Source organism: Lepisosteus platostomus, chromosome 4, assembly GCF_059453375.1.
Source record: "Lepisosteus platostomus isolate fLepPlt1 chromosome 4, fLepPlt1.hap1, whole genome shotgun sequence".
In the NCBI taxonomy this organism is placed as follows: domain Eukaryota; kingdom Metazoa; phylum Chordata; class Actinopteri; order Semionotiformes; family Lepisosteidae; genus Lepisosteus; species Lepisosteus platostomus.
In genome coordinates, this window is record NC_142614.1 from 64,713,045 (window position 1) to 64,729,894 (window position 16,850).

The 16,850-nt window shown below is 34.9% G+C and overlaps 1 protein-coding gene across 1 annotated transcript in view; it reads left to right on the forward strand.

Annotated features, from left to right (window-relative positions):
* LOC148673604 (paralemmin-1-like) overlaps positions 1 to 16,850 on the forward strand; it is a 90,995-nt gene that overhangs the window by 4,157 nt on the left and 69,988 nt on the right. Inside the window, exon 2 of the mRNA XM_088630247.1 lies at positions 9,085 to 9,250. Within this exon, the coding sequence (XP_088486373.1) occupies positions 9,213 to 9,250 (38 nt within the window). The 5' untranslated portion in view covers positions 9,085 to 9,212. The remainder of the gene's footprint in view (positions 1 to 9,084; positions 9,251 to 16,850) is intronic.

A 16,850-nucleotide genomic window follows, 5' to 3' on the forward strand; every position in this document is an offset into this window, starting at 1 on the left:
TTCCATAAAGATAGTTTATTGACATCAAATTGAAAATTTGACCAGTAAATAGAGCTTAACATAATGATATGATTACAAAAACATATTAATAGATTAATTTAGCCATTTAGAAATAATGCTTTACATTTACACATAACCCTTTTCGAAGGAAAGCTTAATATACTTTAACATATCTTAAAATATACAGCACCCCCTAGAACTGGGACAGATTCAATCTTATTTTTCATTTACAAATGAGAAATGTATACTTGTGATCATGACATTACCTCCAACATGCTTCAGAATTTTCTCAGAAGTACAAAGATGGGGCCCTGAGAGTTTTGGAACAAAGTTTACCAGACAGATGAGACCCAGATAAACTTTTATCATAGTGATGGAACTGCAGCTGAGACCATCTGAAGACCATCTCATCTGTGAAACCTGGTGGAGGGTAATGTCATGTTCTGAGCATGAAGGTCCCTCTGGAGCTGACTCATGTTTCATTATTGAAAATGTATCTAATAATGACAACCGCAAAATTAATTCTGACATTTGCAGAAACATTTTGTTTGCTTATGTGGAAGAAAATATTTCTAGCTTTAGTGGATGGAGCTGCACCAGTGCAACCAAAGAGTTAATCAGTAGAGAAAAAATGGAAAGTCTTAAGATGTCCACGTCAATCTCCAGATTTCAGTCTGCATTTACATTCATCTCACATACTGAAGAAAGTATTGAAGTCAGGACACTCCAAGAATAAGAAAGAACTTGATCTTGTAGCTGCAAAGACTTGGCATCTCACATGATTACACAAACAGTTTAGTGAACTCAATGGGTCACAAATGTGATGCAGTAATTGAAAATAAAAGAGAATATTAACCAAAATACTGACTTTTATGCTCTGAATGAGTATATGATTAATTGTTTGCACAGCATTACAGGAGAAAACTGTGCATTATATTGGAATTATTCATATTAAGCTCATGATGAAAATTATGAATAGTTTGACTTTAAAGAAATATAACAATTTTGACTTTGCTGTCCAAAAATCTTTGGAGGGCAGTCATTTTTAGATTTGTGTTCTCAGGAAAAACTGGGACAGTTATAAGGTGTAACCATTTAGAATAAGACTGATAAGAATATGAGACCAGGCACAATAGGTAGTGTAGATATTGCATGCATAAAATGCCTGCTTACATTCCATAGTTGCCATCTGTTATAGTACATGCCATTTATAGAAGGAGCCTGTTGATTGTTCTCAGTCAGTTCTAAGTAGAATTGCAAAGAGAGCTTCACACTTGACATTTTAAAATTTGAAGATCAGGAGGGAAAAAGACTGGAAAGCAAGATGTAAAAGACATTGCATGCATTTCAGACAGTCTGATAATAGATGCAAAACATTACAAATGTCCAAAAGTGTGATGACCTTACATGCCATCAAATTCAGCAAGAAGCATACTGTAGCTTAAAACTGGATTCAACTCATGTTCCCAGACTGAACTTTCATCGAATGTGAATCTAAAAGGATAATAGATCTTTTTATTCATTACACACTGTATGTAATGCACCTTCCAAATTATTACCATAACAAAACTGGTAGTTATCAAATTAAATCGTCATAGTGCTATTTTAAATTTTTTATTCTGATCTCCACTGATTACCACTGATTACCACTAGTAGTAGAAAACTGACTACAACTTTAGATATTAGAATTTATGATTTGAGCATGAAGAAATTGAAATTTGAAACCCCCATCCTTACCTGAGGTGGCTCGAGGCATTTGAACACTTCGAACACATTAGGACTCACATTGAATGTCACAATGCTGGTGATTTTATTATAGAGGTCTAAGCTTTACAATCTAAATACTCATCAGCAGCATCCCCCACGCATCTTTCAAAACCCTTACTTAACCTTTCATTAACACCAGGTGGTCTCAGAGTTTGAGAAAGTGCAGACTAGCTTCTGCTGTTTTGGGGATGCAGGTGTTTTTTACAGAAGCACCATCGTTGCTGAAGATCTGGGTGAGCTTGGTGGAGAGTGAAAGTGAAGACTCGGGTGAAAGTGAAGTTTGAGAATGGAGTGATTAATGGAGTTAATTAAGTTGAACACTCCTTCAGTGCTTTTCAAGTCTGAAAATCGAGGACAGACCACTTTAAAGGTGAAAAACTAAGATGACACCCTGCCAGAGCTGGAAATATGGTGAACATTATGCAAGCAATTCTCACAGAATGCCTCTAATGGCAGATTGGCTGTTAACAAATCACCTGAAACACCGGCCTCACATAGTAAAATTGGGGTGTATAAGCATGACTGCCTTCACTCAGATTCTTTTTTAGAAATTGCATATGCATGCAAGCAGACGATTTTGAAACTGTATTGCAAGATTAAACATTTGGTCATACAGTACATTAAAAGAGGCTAGACCATCTTATGTTTTCACTTCTTACCAGCTTTCACCACACTCCTAATAACCATTTGTTAAAATGGTTCTCCTTATGTGAATAATCACTTGTACTGTACATGTCACATCCCCCAAAACTTCTAATCAAGAAACATTCCAAGAAGTTGGCAAATATGACTGGCAGGATTGCTGCCATGAGTAGTCATTAATGGCTGTGCTTTGACAGCTGTGGAAACAGGTGACCGCTGCCCTTTCTACCTCAGCCAGCAAAAGAGAGAAATTTACAGGACCTCTTGTGCCACCTTTCATCTCTGAGAAGTTTGTAACAGATGGAAGACAGATGCAGCGCTTTCAAGATTTATTCAGACCTCATACAAAGGATGTGTGAATTGGATAATGTGTGCTGCTGATAAAAAATTCTAATAACTGTATACTGTAATCATAATAGCAAAGGCACATTTGTCATAAATACTTTAAGTACAGAAAACATGAGAGCCACAATTATTCACTGCATTTTAATTAGTATTGTGTAAATCCTCCTATGGCATGGATTACACTAAGAAAATGCCATCTATAGGGTGTTGTAAGATTTTTTTTCTTCTGAGGGTGATTTTTTCCGATAGTTTTTCCTGTCAGAATTGTCCTTCAGATCTTTTGGTTTCCATTTTTGAACCAGCTTCTACTGTTTGAATCACAAATGTTTAATTGTGTAAAGGTCGGGACATTTCAGGAGAATTTATTTTGTGTGAAGTACACCTGTACATTGTACGTGGATCATTATCATGCTGAAAAGTCCATTTTTGGCCGAGTTAAAGCTTCTCGGTGGGGAGATTGGTAACAAAGAGCTGCTGCACACCCTCATAATGTGACCTTTTTTGAGGTCAGTCACTTCTTGCCCTTACCATCTTACACATAGTCACTTTCTTTGTACTTCTGTATGTGTGTGTACTATTGTAATTAAGTTAATCTATGTACAGTATTAGTTATTTTAAGCCAAACATAATGCTGATAGGCATGTCTAGAGATAACAATTTTCATTTCATCTGATCTTATTAAATGGTTTAATTGTCATTCAGACAATTAGTGAAAGTCAAGTTACCTCAGAAGAAACAACTGTAACCCAGTCATTAATGTCATCTTCAAAGATGTCATACAGGTGACGTCAAATGGTAGTTTTTTACACTTTATATCCTGAAGAAGTCTCACAGCATGTGATAGCAAGATTCACTTGGATCCTCTTTCTCACAGGTTATGACCCTATACCAGTAGCCATAAATTTCATCATAACAGATACTGCAGAGGAATGAGGTAGAATTACATTTTTAGTGTGTTTCTTTTTTATACTTACTGTATCCACCACATATGGAGGTCAATGACCATGTGTCTGCAGTATGTGGAGAGCTATCTGACCTTTGTTTTGTTGGATTCTGTTTAAAAGGATATTTGATGATGCCAATAAGCATGACCCTCATGTTTTCTGGAATTCAGTTAATTATTAATGACAAATAAGACTTTGCTTTGTGCAATCCTATAATGATTACAGTATACCATTTTTAGTATTGTTTTAAAAAAAACATTAACGAACCCATAACTCATTCATGATTATAGAAAATGATTTTTTTGCTTGTATTTAATTGGGCATATGAATAAATCTAAATTTGTATTTAGAAATTACGGTTTAAAATCATTGTATAACACAAAATCAGCCCTACAAAATATAAACATAAATGTTGTGACAGCTTGCTTCCATCAATATTATTGGGTATTTGATGTGATGTATAAGATCAATAGTCTTGACAGTATCATTGAAAAAAATATAGTTACTGTACATTCTCAATAGGAAGACTTCTTTGTGGCATATAAGGATTATTCACTATTCACTCTACATTAACAGACTTCAGCAGTGTTACTTTTGTGACTTTTGAAAAAGATCTGTTAACTGTAAAGGAGGTTTGTTCCTTTAAAGTGGATTTTTTATTATTATTCTGGCAGTACTAGAGACATATTTTAGAGTGAAGCTATACCTCACATCAGTAATCAGCGTGATAGTATAATGGTAGCAGAAAGCATCTATAAGGAACTTCTGTATCTCTAGATGCAAAGAGATGTTGATGCTGCTAAACTAGTTAAATTACATATAGAAACACACATACAGTACTGAGTGATTTTTGTATTCAAATGGATCTAACATATAAAATCATAGAGACTATTTTAATTGTTTTGCAGCTACACAAATATAAAGAAAATTCGAATAATTAAATTGTTATAACTATATTGTACATAATCTATTGTTTTTTTGCTGGTTACTCATTAGGCAGTTACAGATGGCTTAATGTCTTTCAATAATGAAAGCTATTCAATAAATTCAATCAACGAATTACTGTACACACGTTCCTTCATTTTAATTGTTTTGGTATTTTGCTGCTCCTTAAAGTGATATATTTTAGTAATGCCTCAAAGTGAGAAAGCTTAGGCAATACAAAGTATCACTTTCTTTGTAGCTAGAAACAACTTATTAACCAGGTCCTTGGCAACCATCTTGGCTCGCTTCACCAGCAAGAGACTTGTCAGTACATAAGTCAAAATGAATGCATAAATAAGTTACAGCTTGGTTCTAATGTCACAGGAAATCTAATCTAGTTTCAATAAGATGTGTGAAATAATGTTGAGTTAAATCTAAATAGATACAGTGTATTTTATTAGCAGATCTGATTGGGCTCCTCCAAAATATTTAGGCTCTAGGCCCACGCCTGGTTTGCCTATGGCTTAACCAATTCCTGCCTTTGGTACCAATTACTGCTGTCAGTTTCTGGATAAGTCTCTCCAAGCTTTGCACCTTGTGTCAGTTTTTTTTCTGTGCCAATTTGTTTCTATAGCTGGTTTCTAGAAAAAATAATATGTTTCACTGGAGATTGTGCAACATACTCTATCTATACCACATCTGAATTTCATCTCTTAACACTTTCGACATATAGTCTGTGTGATCACAGATTTGTCAGTAATCACAAGGTCCAAATATCTTCTGATAATAGTATTGCAGCAGCATGTTTTTTTTTTATTACACTTGGAATTACGTGTTGGGAAATATTTAAAAAATGTTTCTGTAGCCTTGAATGGACATCAACCCTGGTGCTGCTTATATCTACTGATTCAAGCTAATAGGAGTGCATGTCAGATGGATTTCCCTAATAAGCAGCAGGTCCTGAGTCTAAAAACAACCAAGGACCTCATAAATTGGGTTTAATCTTTAAAAGCCTCAAGTGATGAAGGGCCCAGCATCAGTGCCCCAAGAGAAATCCTAGCTGGATTGGGACAAAGCTACAGGTCACCAGTCAATTATTTAATAGATGATCAACCAATAAGGAACCTGCAGGGTGGGGAAGAACACTACACCTTATAACATCACTACCAAGCACCTTTAAATGTACTGCATATCTAATGTTCAGCTTTGCAATTTCAATCCATTCCTGGCAATCTGAAAAAATATTTAGCCATGTACTGTATGTAGCCAACCATCAGTGTCTGCGTTTCAACTTTTTTCTTTTCTTCAAGACACCAAGCTGAGAGTGAGTGCATATGTAAACAGGATTCTGCTCAAGACATTCTCTGCCACAGGAAACATTTTGAGACTCACCTGCCAGTTGTAATTTTGCCTGATCAACTAAATTTATACGGTTGGATTTGTTAACAAGTATCGTCGAATATTCAGCAGTAGCAGCTACATCCTATGGGGACAACAGTTTCTCCACACCTTTGTCTCATCTGTACTTTGTGCATAATCTGTTGGAAAGCCATTTAAGACCATCAAAAACCTTTCCTTTGAAGAGTCATCTTCAGCTCCAAGCTAGGCAGATCTTCTCTTTTTCTTGACACCAAGAGGACTACTATTTTTGCCAAGCCACTGGAAGAATATTTGACACAGCTGCGAATGAACCCAGCTCAGTTCTGTCTACTTGTGGGATTATCAAACTCTCTATCCATCAGCCTGGCCAGTATGTTGTTGGATGAGGAGAAATTCACATGACAAATTTCAAACCTTATCTCGACATTTACTTGTCCTTTAGAATATTAATTTTATATATTAAGCCATTATATGAGACTTATTTAAATTATGAAGTTGACCATAACAAGTGTTAATGTCAATGTATTGTTACGTCCCAGTGTGTGTTCTGTGTGTGTTTTTTCTGTTATGTCCACACTGCTGACCCTTGATTGTTCTCCCTTCCCCATTGGCCCACCATCACACCACTGTTTCAATATGATGTCATCATCAATCAGCCTTCAGCCAATCAGAACACATCTTATTCACTATATAACATGGAGGCTTTCAGAAAGAAAAGGCCTTTCGTTTGACTTCGGTCCTGTTCGGTTTTGGTTTTCGCTTCGCTTCTGGTTATTGCGTCGGCTTCGTTTGTTGGTTTGTTTTGCTTTGTGTGTGTTTATTTTCGTATAGCTTCGGCTTTGTTGTTTTGTTGGTTTCTGTTAGTTTCTTTGTACTTCCGTTTGTTGGTGTGTTCATCCTTGTTTTGTCATTACCTTGCCCAAGTGTTACATGTTCAACTTTTGTGTTCTTTTGTACCCTGCTCCTGTTTATTACTCTTGTTTTCCCTTATTTGTCTTCCTGGTTCACTTGTGTTTTTGTGTGAACTTTTGTATATAAGGTTAGTTTAGGTTGTTGGGTACACTTACACACTTAGTTGACTTTGTATTAGTACACTAGTTAGTACGGGTGAGTGCCATTTGTCTTGTATGGTTTTGGGTAGTCAGTGCAGGTTAGCTAGGGTGTTGAAGACACCGAAGACCGTGTGTTTCGGGTTTTCTTTTGTAGTCAGATTAGCTTTCCCTCACTGTCCTAGCCAGCTCCATTTTGTTTGTTATTTTCTTTTCTTTGGCACCACTCTAGTTCCTTACTCTTGTTATCACGCTTCCTAGTCCCTCACCAAAACCCCCCTGCTTCCAAAAGAATTATCCTAAATGTTACACCCCTTTTCCCCTAGACACTTGGGGTCGTAACAGTATTGTTACCCTCATGATGTTAATATTTTTGTTATCCCTGAGTGAATGAACAGCTATTTGTATCAAAGCAGACTGAGAACACAGTGTACACATGACATTGTTTTTCTGCAATAAATTTAAACATGTTCTAGGTTAAAAAAAAACATCAGTTCAGTGGATTATTTATAATATAGAAGATATCAAAGCTCCATATATGCATGATTTAGGCACAATATAACAGATTTGTTTAAAAAATAAGCAACAAAATATTTATTATTTGCAGAATTATGTCATCACCTCTGTTTTTTCTTTTACATTTAAAATCAAAATAGTGGAAAGTGCTGGCAGTGAAACCCCTACAAACATTCCAACTATTGAAATTATTGCATACTTTTAATATACAACTTTCTTTCCCACAAATATTAAATGATTAATGTTGGTTGTCTTCACAAAATACATTAGCATGGCTACTTCATAATTTTAACACATTGTGACACTGATTCTGGGAAGTTAAAAACAAATTTAAAAATATTCATTTTCAGTTAGGGTTCAAATCATTTGTAGAAATATAACATTTTTAAAACATTCTCAACAAAACACATCCTGTGGTGGAATTAAAGATAGGTATGGCAAAAGGCAGCTTTAGTTTAAAGTTAAAAGCTCTCAAAACAATCCAAAAAGCATCAAAGGATAGCAATAAAAATCTCTTTACAATAAATACACAACTACAATTAAGACAGACTTTAATTTTCTTTTGATGATTTTGTTAGGAATTTTTAATTATTAGAATTTATAGAGTTGAATTCCTTCCTTGAAGCATTTCTATTTCCATTTTTAATTTCCAAATTTCACTGCACTCCCAACACAGAAAACACTCATTCTCTTTACTGAAAATGAAGGCAGATTTGAAAATCCTCTATATGTGGAAATTGAGTCTTTTGTTTATCAGAGAAAGATATACTAAATTAAATTAAACAGTCATATAATAATAATAAAAACGTTATTTTATATAGCGCCTTTAAAGGTGGCTTCTCAAAGCGCTTAATATATATATATATTAATACATTGATATAGTTAATAAAACATTGACACACCCACAGTACAGTGCAACCAGTAAAATGAGGCATAATTACATTGTACTTATACAGGTATAATAGAGATCAATTGTTAATCAATAATTGGCTTAACAAAATTCCACTTTTAAAATGGCTTGTATCTTACATGACTGGGATCTTTGCAGCATTTATTAATGTTTTTAATCCAAATTATTACAAAGACATTCTTTCTTAATATGCTCATCTTGTTAGTTAGAAAAGCATGTTTGAGTGTCCCATACACAACATACTGTACACCTAAGAAGTAGACAATATGCACAACACTCGGATAACTCGAAAGAAATGTAAAACCCTAAAATCACGTGCTTCATATGGTACAGTACTTCAATGTCATCTGGAATTTTAAAATGGCAGACGTATCCAGCAGTGAAACTAAAAATCCCCTCTTCCTTCATTCCATCTAAACACACATTGAGTTTAAAAAATTGCTGCATCAACAACTTCACTGAGGCATTTTTCCTCTTCCTTGTCACAGCACAGGGAATTTAACAGTCAAGGTTAGAATAGTATTGCCTTTACCAGTAGAGAAAGGTATTAACCAATTACTACCCACCCACCCTTCCACCCCTCCAATAAGTGCTCTCCCTCCTGCAGGTTTTGCTGAGAGATGCAGACTGCTGGCAAGCATTCTGTGTTGTGCTGAATTTGAAGGAAGGAGGATCTTTCTGAGGGGAAAAGGCATCATCAGATCTTTAAGGGAATAGCAAGTGAAAGCTTCCATCATGGGCACACCTCTACGGAGGAAACCCCCTGCATTAGAGTAAGTATCAATGTATTTTTTTAATGTATTGCCCGTATTACTATTATTGTTACCATGGTGATGCTAGCAGATGCAGTGTATTGAGCTGTTGCTGTTGTCATTGCTTCTACAGAGACCGGAATCACTGCTAAATATTTTAGCCCTTTGATAATTGACTTCTGCCTACATATACACTGACTCTTTTTTATTATTCATAAAAAGAATTCCATTACTATAGACTGAGTGCCGGTTAAGAGTCAGGTCTTCCTAAACGCCTTTTTCAACAGCCTGTGATGATGCAGCAGGGTCAGCATCAGACAGTCTCATACTTACATGCACAAAGCTGTTTTGACAGTAGGAGAGGAATATGCTCTATTGTTTTTTTAGGGTGTTGTCTTTATAATCTGCATTAAGAGGAAAAAAAAGTCATTTTTTATGAAAAAAACTAGTATCTCTTAACGCATCTGCACACACATGCCCTTTCTCATGCTGCTGTGTGTCTGAAAAATACATATAATAATAACTATTGTTTCTCATCTGGTTTCCCTTTTGTACCACTGCTGTATACATACAAGCTGTTTTCATGAAGACATTGTCACATCTTTCTTTATTGCCTTAGCTTGGCATACAGTACATTTATACAGTAGAAGATATTGCATGGTTCATGTAACAGAGCTCTGGGTAGCATTTCTCATGCCCTCCAGAGGACTGACATTTGTCATGGGATAACATGTCATAGTATCTTAAAAGCCAGCTGGGTCTTTCTAAGAACTAATATAACATTACTGGGTTAGTATTATAGTACTATACTGTTTAAGAAATATTATGAACTGAAATAACTGGAAAATAAAGGATTACTGGTACAGAATATCAAGTCAAACAGAAATAAGATTATCTGTCTCAAGAATACTTAGAGAATTATGTTAACATATTTGTAAATTTTTCAAGGTTGTTTTTAAATCAACATACAGTACATACTTTAGGATGAAGCATTCATTAAATTTAAGCTTATTTTCATTTTATGAGAAATAAACTTTAAAATATATGTAGTAACTCTTTACCTCGCTTTTAGTCTCTGAACAGTTGCCATCAAATTACAATTGACAGCAGAGCCATCTGAAAGCTGGCATGATTTACAGGAGAAAATACAGAGAATTTTTTTTTTTTGACAATCTACTGTACATCATATATAGAAACTGCATGAATCAATGAAATACAAAATCAACACTGAATATACAGTACACCAGTATATCTACTGTTCTCATTTTAAAATGAAGAAGGTGAAAGGTGACCCACCCATAAAACACATCTTTTTTCAAATAATTGAATAAATAAGTTACTAAATGAAAATACAAATCAACAAATTACATTAAGCAAAAAACAGTGCTTCTGACCTTTGTAATACTGTACATTGTACAGTATATATGAAGCTAGAGCACATGATGGCAGTATTATAATGTTGACTTTGAGAGATTTATTTCATATAATATTACTGTGCTTAAGTTTTAGACATGGCTTCAATCAGGTCCTGAAACCTTTCCTCACTCAGTACATTGGAGTATATCTCATAAGGCAATCATAAAAAAACAGAAATCACACAGAAAATATTCTGTGGGGCATGAAAAATCCATCAAATATACTGGGCACGGCATTTCCCAATAAATAAACAGTAATATCCCCAAATTACTGGTGAAAATAATTTCATTTAGTTAATGCTCAAACAGTCATGTTACTGTACCAGATGGTAACATGGGATTTGCACTTTTGCATATTTAAAGCACACCATATTGGGTACAATAGTTAACAAATGTGCAGAAGTGAAGATGGAAAAGGCAATACTTGTCTTTTATGTGTTACTGCTTTTGTGACACAAAAGAAAAGAAAAAAAACTAACCGTGGCACAACCCAAATGCTATAACTGCTCAAGTAAAATAGGAGAAACCCCTAGGAGGCTAAGGTCAGGGTCACCACCACATTGGTGTGCATTGGTCAACTATCACATCTACAGTAGAGATACATACAGTATAGACAGGTTAAACTCATGACTAACAACTGTCAGAGCCAATTGTTATAACCCATTTATGTGATCAGTACAGTATATCCAAATGAGGCATCTCCATCTTGGCATTATCCTAAATATCTACAGCAGATATCTCTCTGCAACAGGACTGTATACATTTAACAGCATATGAGTACATGTTAACTTGTTGAGGTAGTCCAAAGTGTATTTTACTCAAAGGTGTGATGCTCTAATCTTAATGATGCCATTACGATTAGTGAGCAAAATAATTGAAAAAACGATGTACTGTAGCTCAAAAAGATCAAATTTGTTGATTTCATATTTCAAAAGACAGGAATTAAGTTATAAACAATAGAGTTTTCTGTAAAAAAGCTTTTGAACCCTTCCCTCCAAACACACGCATCCACACTCACTTTCCTCCATATTTGCTGATATGCTTCAAATGGTCAACAGCATAACTTATTCAATATTTAAAAGAGTACGTGACAGATTTTCAACTCAGATAGCATTTCTGTTTAATTCTGCAATACCATTACCTCTATAACTCAGATAGTATTTCTGTTTAATTCTGCAATACCATTACCTCTATTAGGAATATTTTTTTTGAGATTACAGAATGTTTCTGTACTGAAATTTATCCAAAAAATGATACATTTTCTAAAATGCTTTCAATGATGTTGCTGCTGGTGGGAGGCAAAGGTTCAGTAATATGGTAACTTACGTCCTTATGTTCCAGTATGACAGTGGGCTTGAGAAAAGGCATGTCTCCTAGAAACATTTCCAGTTCAGTTCACGGGACTATTAATTTATAGTCTCCTTTTTCAAAGAAACAGATGTTTTCAGTTGCATTAGGGAAATAACCCATCAGTAGCAGCTTTTTGGCACAAGTTATAAGGAAACTTGCTGAATCCAAAGCAAAACATTCTCATTCGGTCAAGAGACATACTTAACAGCGCAAATTTCATATTTTTTATAACATATCATTAAGTTTTATACTTTAAAACAAGGAAACATAATGCAAAGAACAAGTTATGAATCTTTTAAAACACAACTACTTTCTCTCAGGCTAGGAATGTACTATATGACATAACCCAGCAATTCAGCAACCCAATTTGCAGAATTCAAGGTGTCTTCATTACTCATGCAATGTTTATGCAACATTTCACTTTAACACTGAGGTGAGACCTCATTGTAAAAACAATGTAATGGTCCTGTAGTCTTTGAACACAGGAAATACCGTAGTTCATGAGAGAGCGACAACATTTATAACAAGGTTCACTTGTTTTCATTGCTAATCCACAAGGCTAAGACAAGGAGTCAAACAGCACACAATTTAAAGTGTGTGTACAGTACAGTACGTAGCTTTACCTTACAGATCTCCATTGCATTGCACAACCATTCTTCAATTTATTGGAATTTCTAAAAGAGAGGTACAAAACAGGAAGAAAATACCTGTTCTAAATTGATTGGTGAAGCGATACAAAGACATTAAAAAAGAAGTGAAAGCCATGAAATAATGAACATAAGCCTGACAGTTAGGCATTTGAGTCACAGCTGGAAAATGTCTCAGCTCATTCAGGACAGCTTGTAGGATGTTTCATAGCAGAAAATACTGAAAGGCAATTTACCTTCATGTTTAAACTCTAATATCTGTAATTGTATCTTTTTTTAAAATAAAAAATGTTTGAACTCTCCATATACAGGGGTGTTTTACTGTATATGGAACACAAAAACTAAACAGTGAGACAAATAATATATTTTTTTATTCATTGATAATGTCACTTCGGCTCAGATTTTACTTTTTGTGCATGTGAGGCCATGCTGCCAGAAACGTTTAATCTGATTTGAAGCACATTAATCTTGAATTATGACAGTATCCTGTTTCTCAATCCATTCATGTAACAAATCACACATGTACCCATGTAGAGTTATCGGTGGAGTTAACTTTAGAGATATCTGCTGGAATATACCAATCCCATATCAATACTTTATCATCTGTGTTGTCTTGGATGTGTCCCTATCTGACCATTATTTAAAAAACAGAAAGATTTTTGCCAATGGGTGTCATTTTAAAGACTTCTATAGTATGTCTAAATTTTATTCCAGATGTTCCAATCACAGCTCATAATATATATATATACTGTATATACACAATATAACATGAGCAAATGCCACAATCCACAACTTATTATGTGGTTAAAGATTTAGCTGAGGAATATTTTTGTTGGTCTGTATTGGTTCAAAATCCCCTATACTCAGAATGATGATAGAAAACTCTAATGCTGAAAAAGCCTTTGGTGCAATTATATGTTTGGTTTGTATATACAGAAGCATACAGTTAAAATCAGCAAAGGATACATTGACAAGTTTAGAAAGGGTCTTGTGTGATTATGGTCTCAATAATTATGAATTTCCTACAAATACATTTTATAAATACATATACTACCATGTTTGTATTCATCCTACAGCTTACATCAATCAGGACACTCCAGGAACAGAAACAAGTTTTAGTACATATTTTGATTGCAATGCTTTTTAATTAAAATAAACATTTTAGCTTTAATTTAATGAATATGTTTGAGCTACAAATAAGTTCAGAAAAAACTATTGTTATGAAAGCGTTTTTCAGGACCCTATGCAGACAGCAGAATCCGGAAGGGAGTGAAACTAACACAGGGAGAGAAGACTAGGATCGGGGCTGGTAGACGAACAGGGGGGCGTGACGAAGGTGCGCAGGTGCTCGAGGGGGCGTGGTCCAGGGAAACAGTCCAAGGGGAGTCCGGAGGGAAATCCAGTGCAGGCAAAAGTCCAGAGCCAGGTGATCCAATCTTAGACAGACATGACAAAGTTGAAAACCAGAGCGGGATCCGGCGAAGGGTCGGGGAGATAAAAGGGGTGACGGGACCAGGCGCTCCAGGTCCCGGATTCGGGTGGTTCAGGACTCGGATTTGAATGAAAAGAAGTTTCAATGTCTTTATGGACACAACTGGAAAATATTGAAAAAGTGTTCTGAATAGGAGTGCATATTCTAATACCTATTATCACAACTCAGAAGAAGTCAAAAAATAAAAATGTGAAAGTAACTCAAAGGTTTCTACTAAAACATTAATAATTAGACTAAAAACACATTCACGTTACTTATAAACATCTGGTTTCACCCAGAAACCCAGAAAAGGGCAAAAAATAAAAATTAAAACACGAATTCTACTTGAACCAAAAACACATTTATAAAAGTCTGGTTTCAGTAATTCTCTAGCCCTAACCCTTAGCAGGTAGCTATGAAAATGAAAATGGCTGTGGGTGGATGTGGGAACTGGGGATAAGAAGACTGCCCACCTGAGGTAGTGAGTGCTATGAAATGATTGGTGGGCCTAAAAAGGTTTTCAGTTTAAGGGTCGTGCTGTGAAATATTGTGGTTATATTGTCATGATTTTGTCAGAAATAGAGTTCCTTGAAAGAATAATCTGTCTAGCTAGCTTTTTGGATTTGATATTCCCATACTGCTTGTACAGTTTGTAAAACAGTGCTGTAATTCTACTTGCTTTTCTTATATATTCTTCCACACATGGCTTTCATTTGTCACTTCACTCTATCACAGACTCAGAAGCATGAAAACCAGACCACACATGATAAATTGCTGGCACAAATGCTGTTCAAACAGCTCCACGTTTGGCCTCCTTTTATATTCAGAAGAGGAAAAATAAACACAATTTGTAACGAAGTTTGGGTTTTTCTAAACGTATCAATATCATCTGTTGGTGTAGAAAAGCTACTTAAATGTCTTGAAAAATAAATTGGTTCACACAAAGAGCTTTAAGTCACATCAAGTAATACTTGACCTCTCGTGTCTTACAGTACTGTATGTCACATACCTTCATATGTTAGAGGGTACTGCTTTACAGCTTATCTTGTTTATTTAGCATATTCTGATAGGCATTAAACTAAAACTGTCTGTAATTGTCTACATCAAGAAGTTTTTAATTGAAGAGCTGCAGTTGTAAAAATATACACAAAAGCATCTAGGCAGACACATTTTTGGAACTATGCCTGAACTATTATACAACTATTTTCTAAAAATTGTGCTGAAAAGATTAGTCATCTCCAGTACATATTATAAATTCTGGTCTTATTTTTATTTCTGAAAATCACTTTTAACATTCAACTTCTAACTGCTCTGAGAGGAGGTGTATATATAATGTATATACAGTGCATACAAAAGTAGTTTAAGATTAAGATTACTCCCAAACTCAATATGCATAATGATAGTTTTTGCCATTTATGGTTTACTCCTAGACAGCTTGTTGCATGGGAAGCCATTTTTGTTTCAATAGAAACAGTATTAAGTGTTGTAATACTACTGCTACATTAAATAAAAGATTGCTAGTAAATTTAAATCAACTGTCAGCAATTTCACACACATATATGTTTTCTAACACAAGGGCAGGGTGTGAAATAATGACAGTGTTTTTTCTGACAACTGCATACAGTAGAAGGTCAAGAAAAAAAGCATTGTACACTTACACTACAGTTATGAGAAAAGCCATGCTGTTTCATTTCCTTATTTTACTGTACATACCAACCTGCGCAGAAGCAGATTTATGAATTCATATATGAACATTTTTATTAATTTTGACAAACAGTAGAAAAAAAATGAGCTCACACAAAGAAAAATGGGTGAAATATACAGTAGTTTATTCTGAATACATCTGAAAAAAAATCTGACCACATAGTCCTTGTTTTCTTTTTTTGCAATAATCCTAATTTGACCAGATTAAATGTGAGTTTCCTGGTTTTGCCTAGTTTTCTATGGTTAAGATTTGCACTTCAAAGGTTAATCTCTTTTATCTAAAATCACAGTGTCAGTCATATGTTTAGGGGTTTCTTCCTAGTCTGTTGGTCATCATATCTGTATTTTAAGAATCATACTTTAAGAAGTGACCAGAATATCGTTACTAGTTATAGATAATCTGTTTCTATAACCTAAATCTTTGTCAAATTATAATTCAGGTTAAGGACCTTTCTAACATAAACTGCATTTTAGGCTGTTTTTTGCCTTTTGTAGCAAAGGAGATGACAGGAGTTGTCTTGAACAATGTCAGTACAGGTTTCCTTGAAATAAACAGAGGGTTTGTATTGTTAGGAGCTTTGAGAAATGAATATGATCCTGAAAACAAAAAGGAATTCGCACCAGCAGTCAAAAAATAGAAAGGTATGCAGCACAAGTACATAATGGTCTTAATGTTTTACTTTAAAAGGTAAAAAGACTTTTTCCAGTTTATTTATTTGCTTTTGGATTTCCATCTCCCTTTGCCTGTTTCACATCTGGAATTTGTTACTGAGCAGTGCTAGTTTAACGATGAGCTCATTCTGCAAGAGCAACAATGTTGCTTTTGTCTGTCATTTCAAGTAATGACGTATGGCTCATTAATTTGACAGAAACGAGAGGGAAAAACTGTTTTTCTTCAGATCTCCAGACTACACTGCTGCACTACTGTTAGGATTGTTTAAGGGGAAACACGATCTTTGTTTTGTTTCATGTGTTAAAACTTTTTTTTTTCTTTTTGGCTGGACCTCATTGGTCAATTGCTCAAGAATTACAGA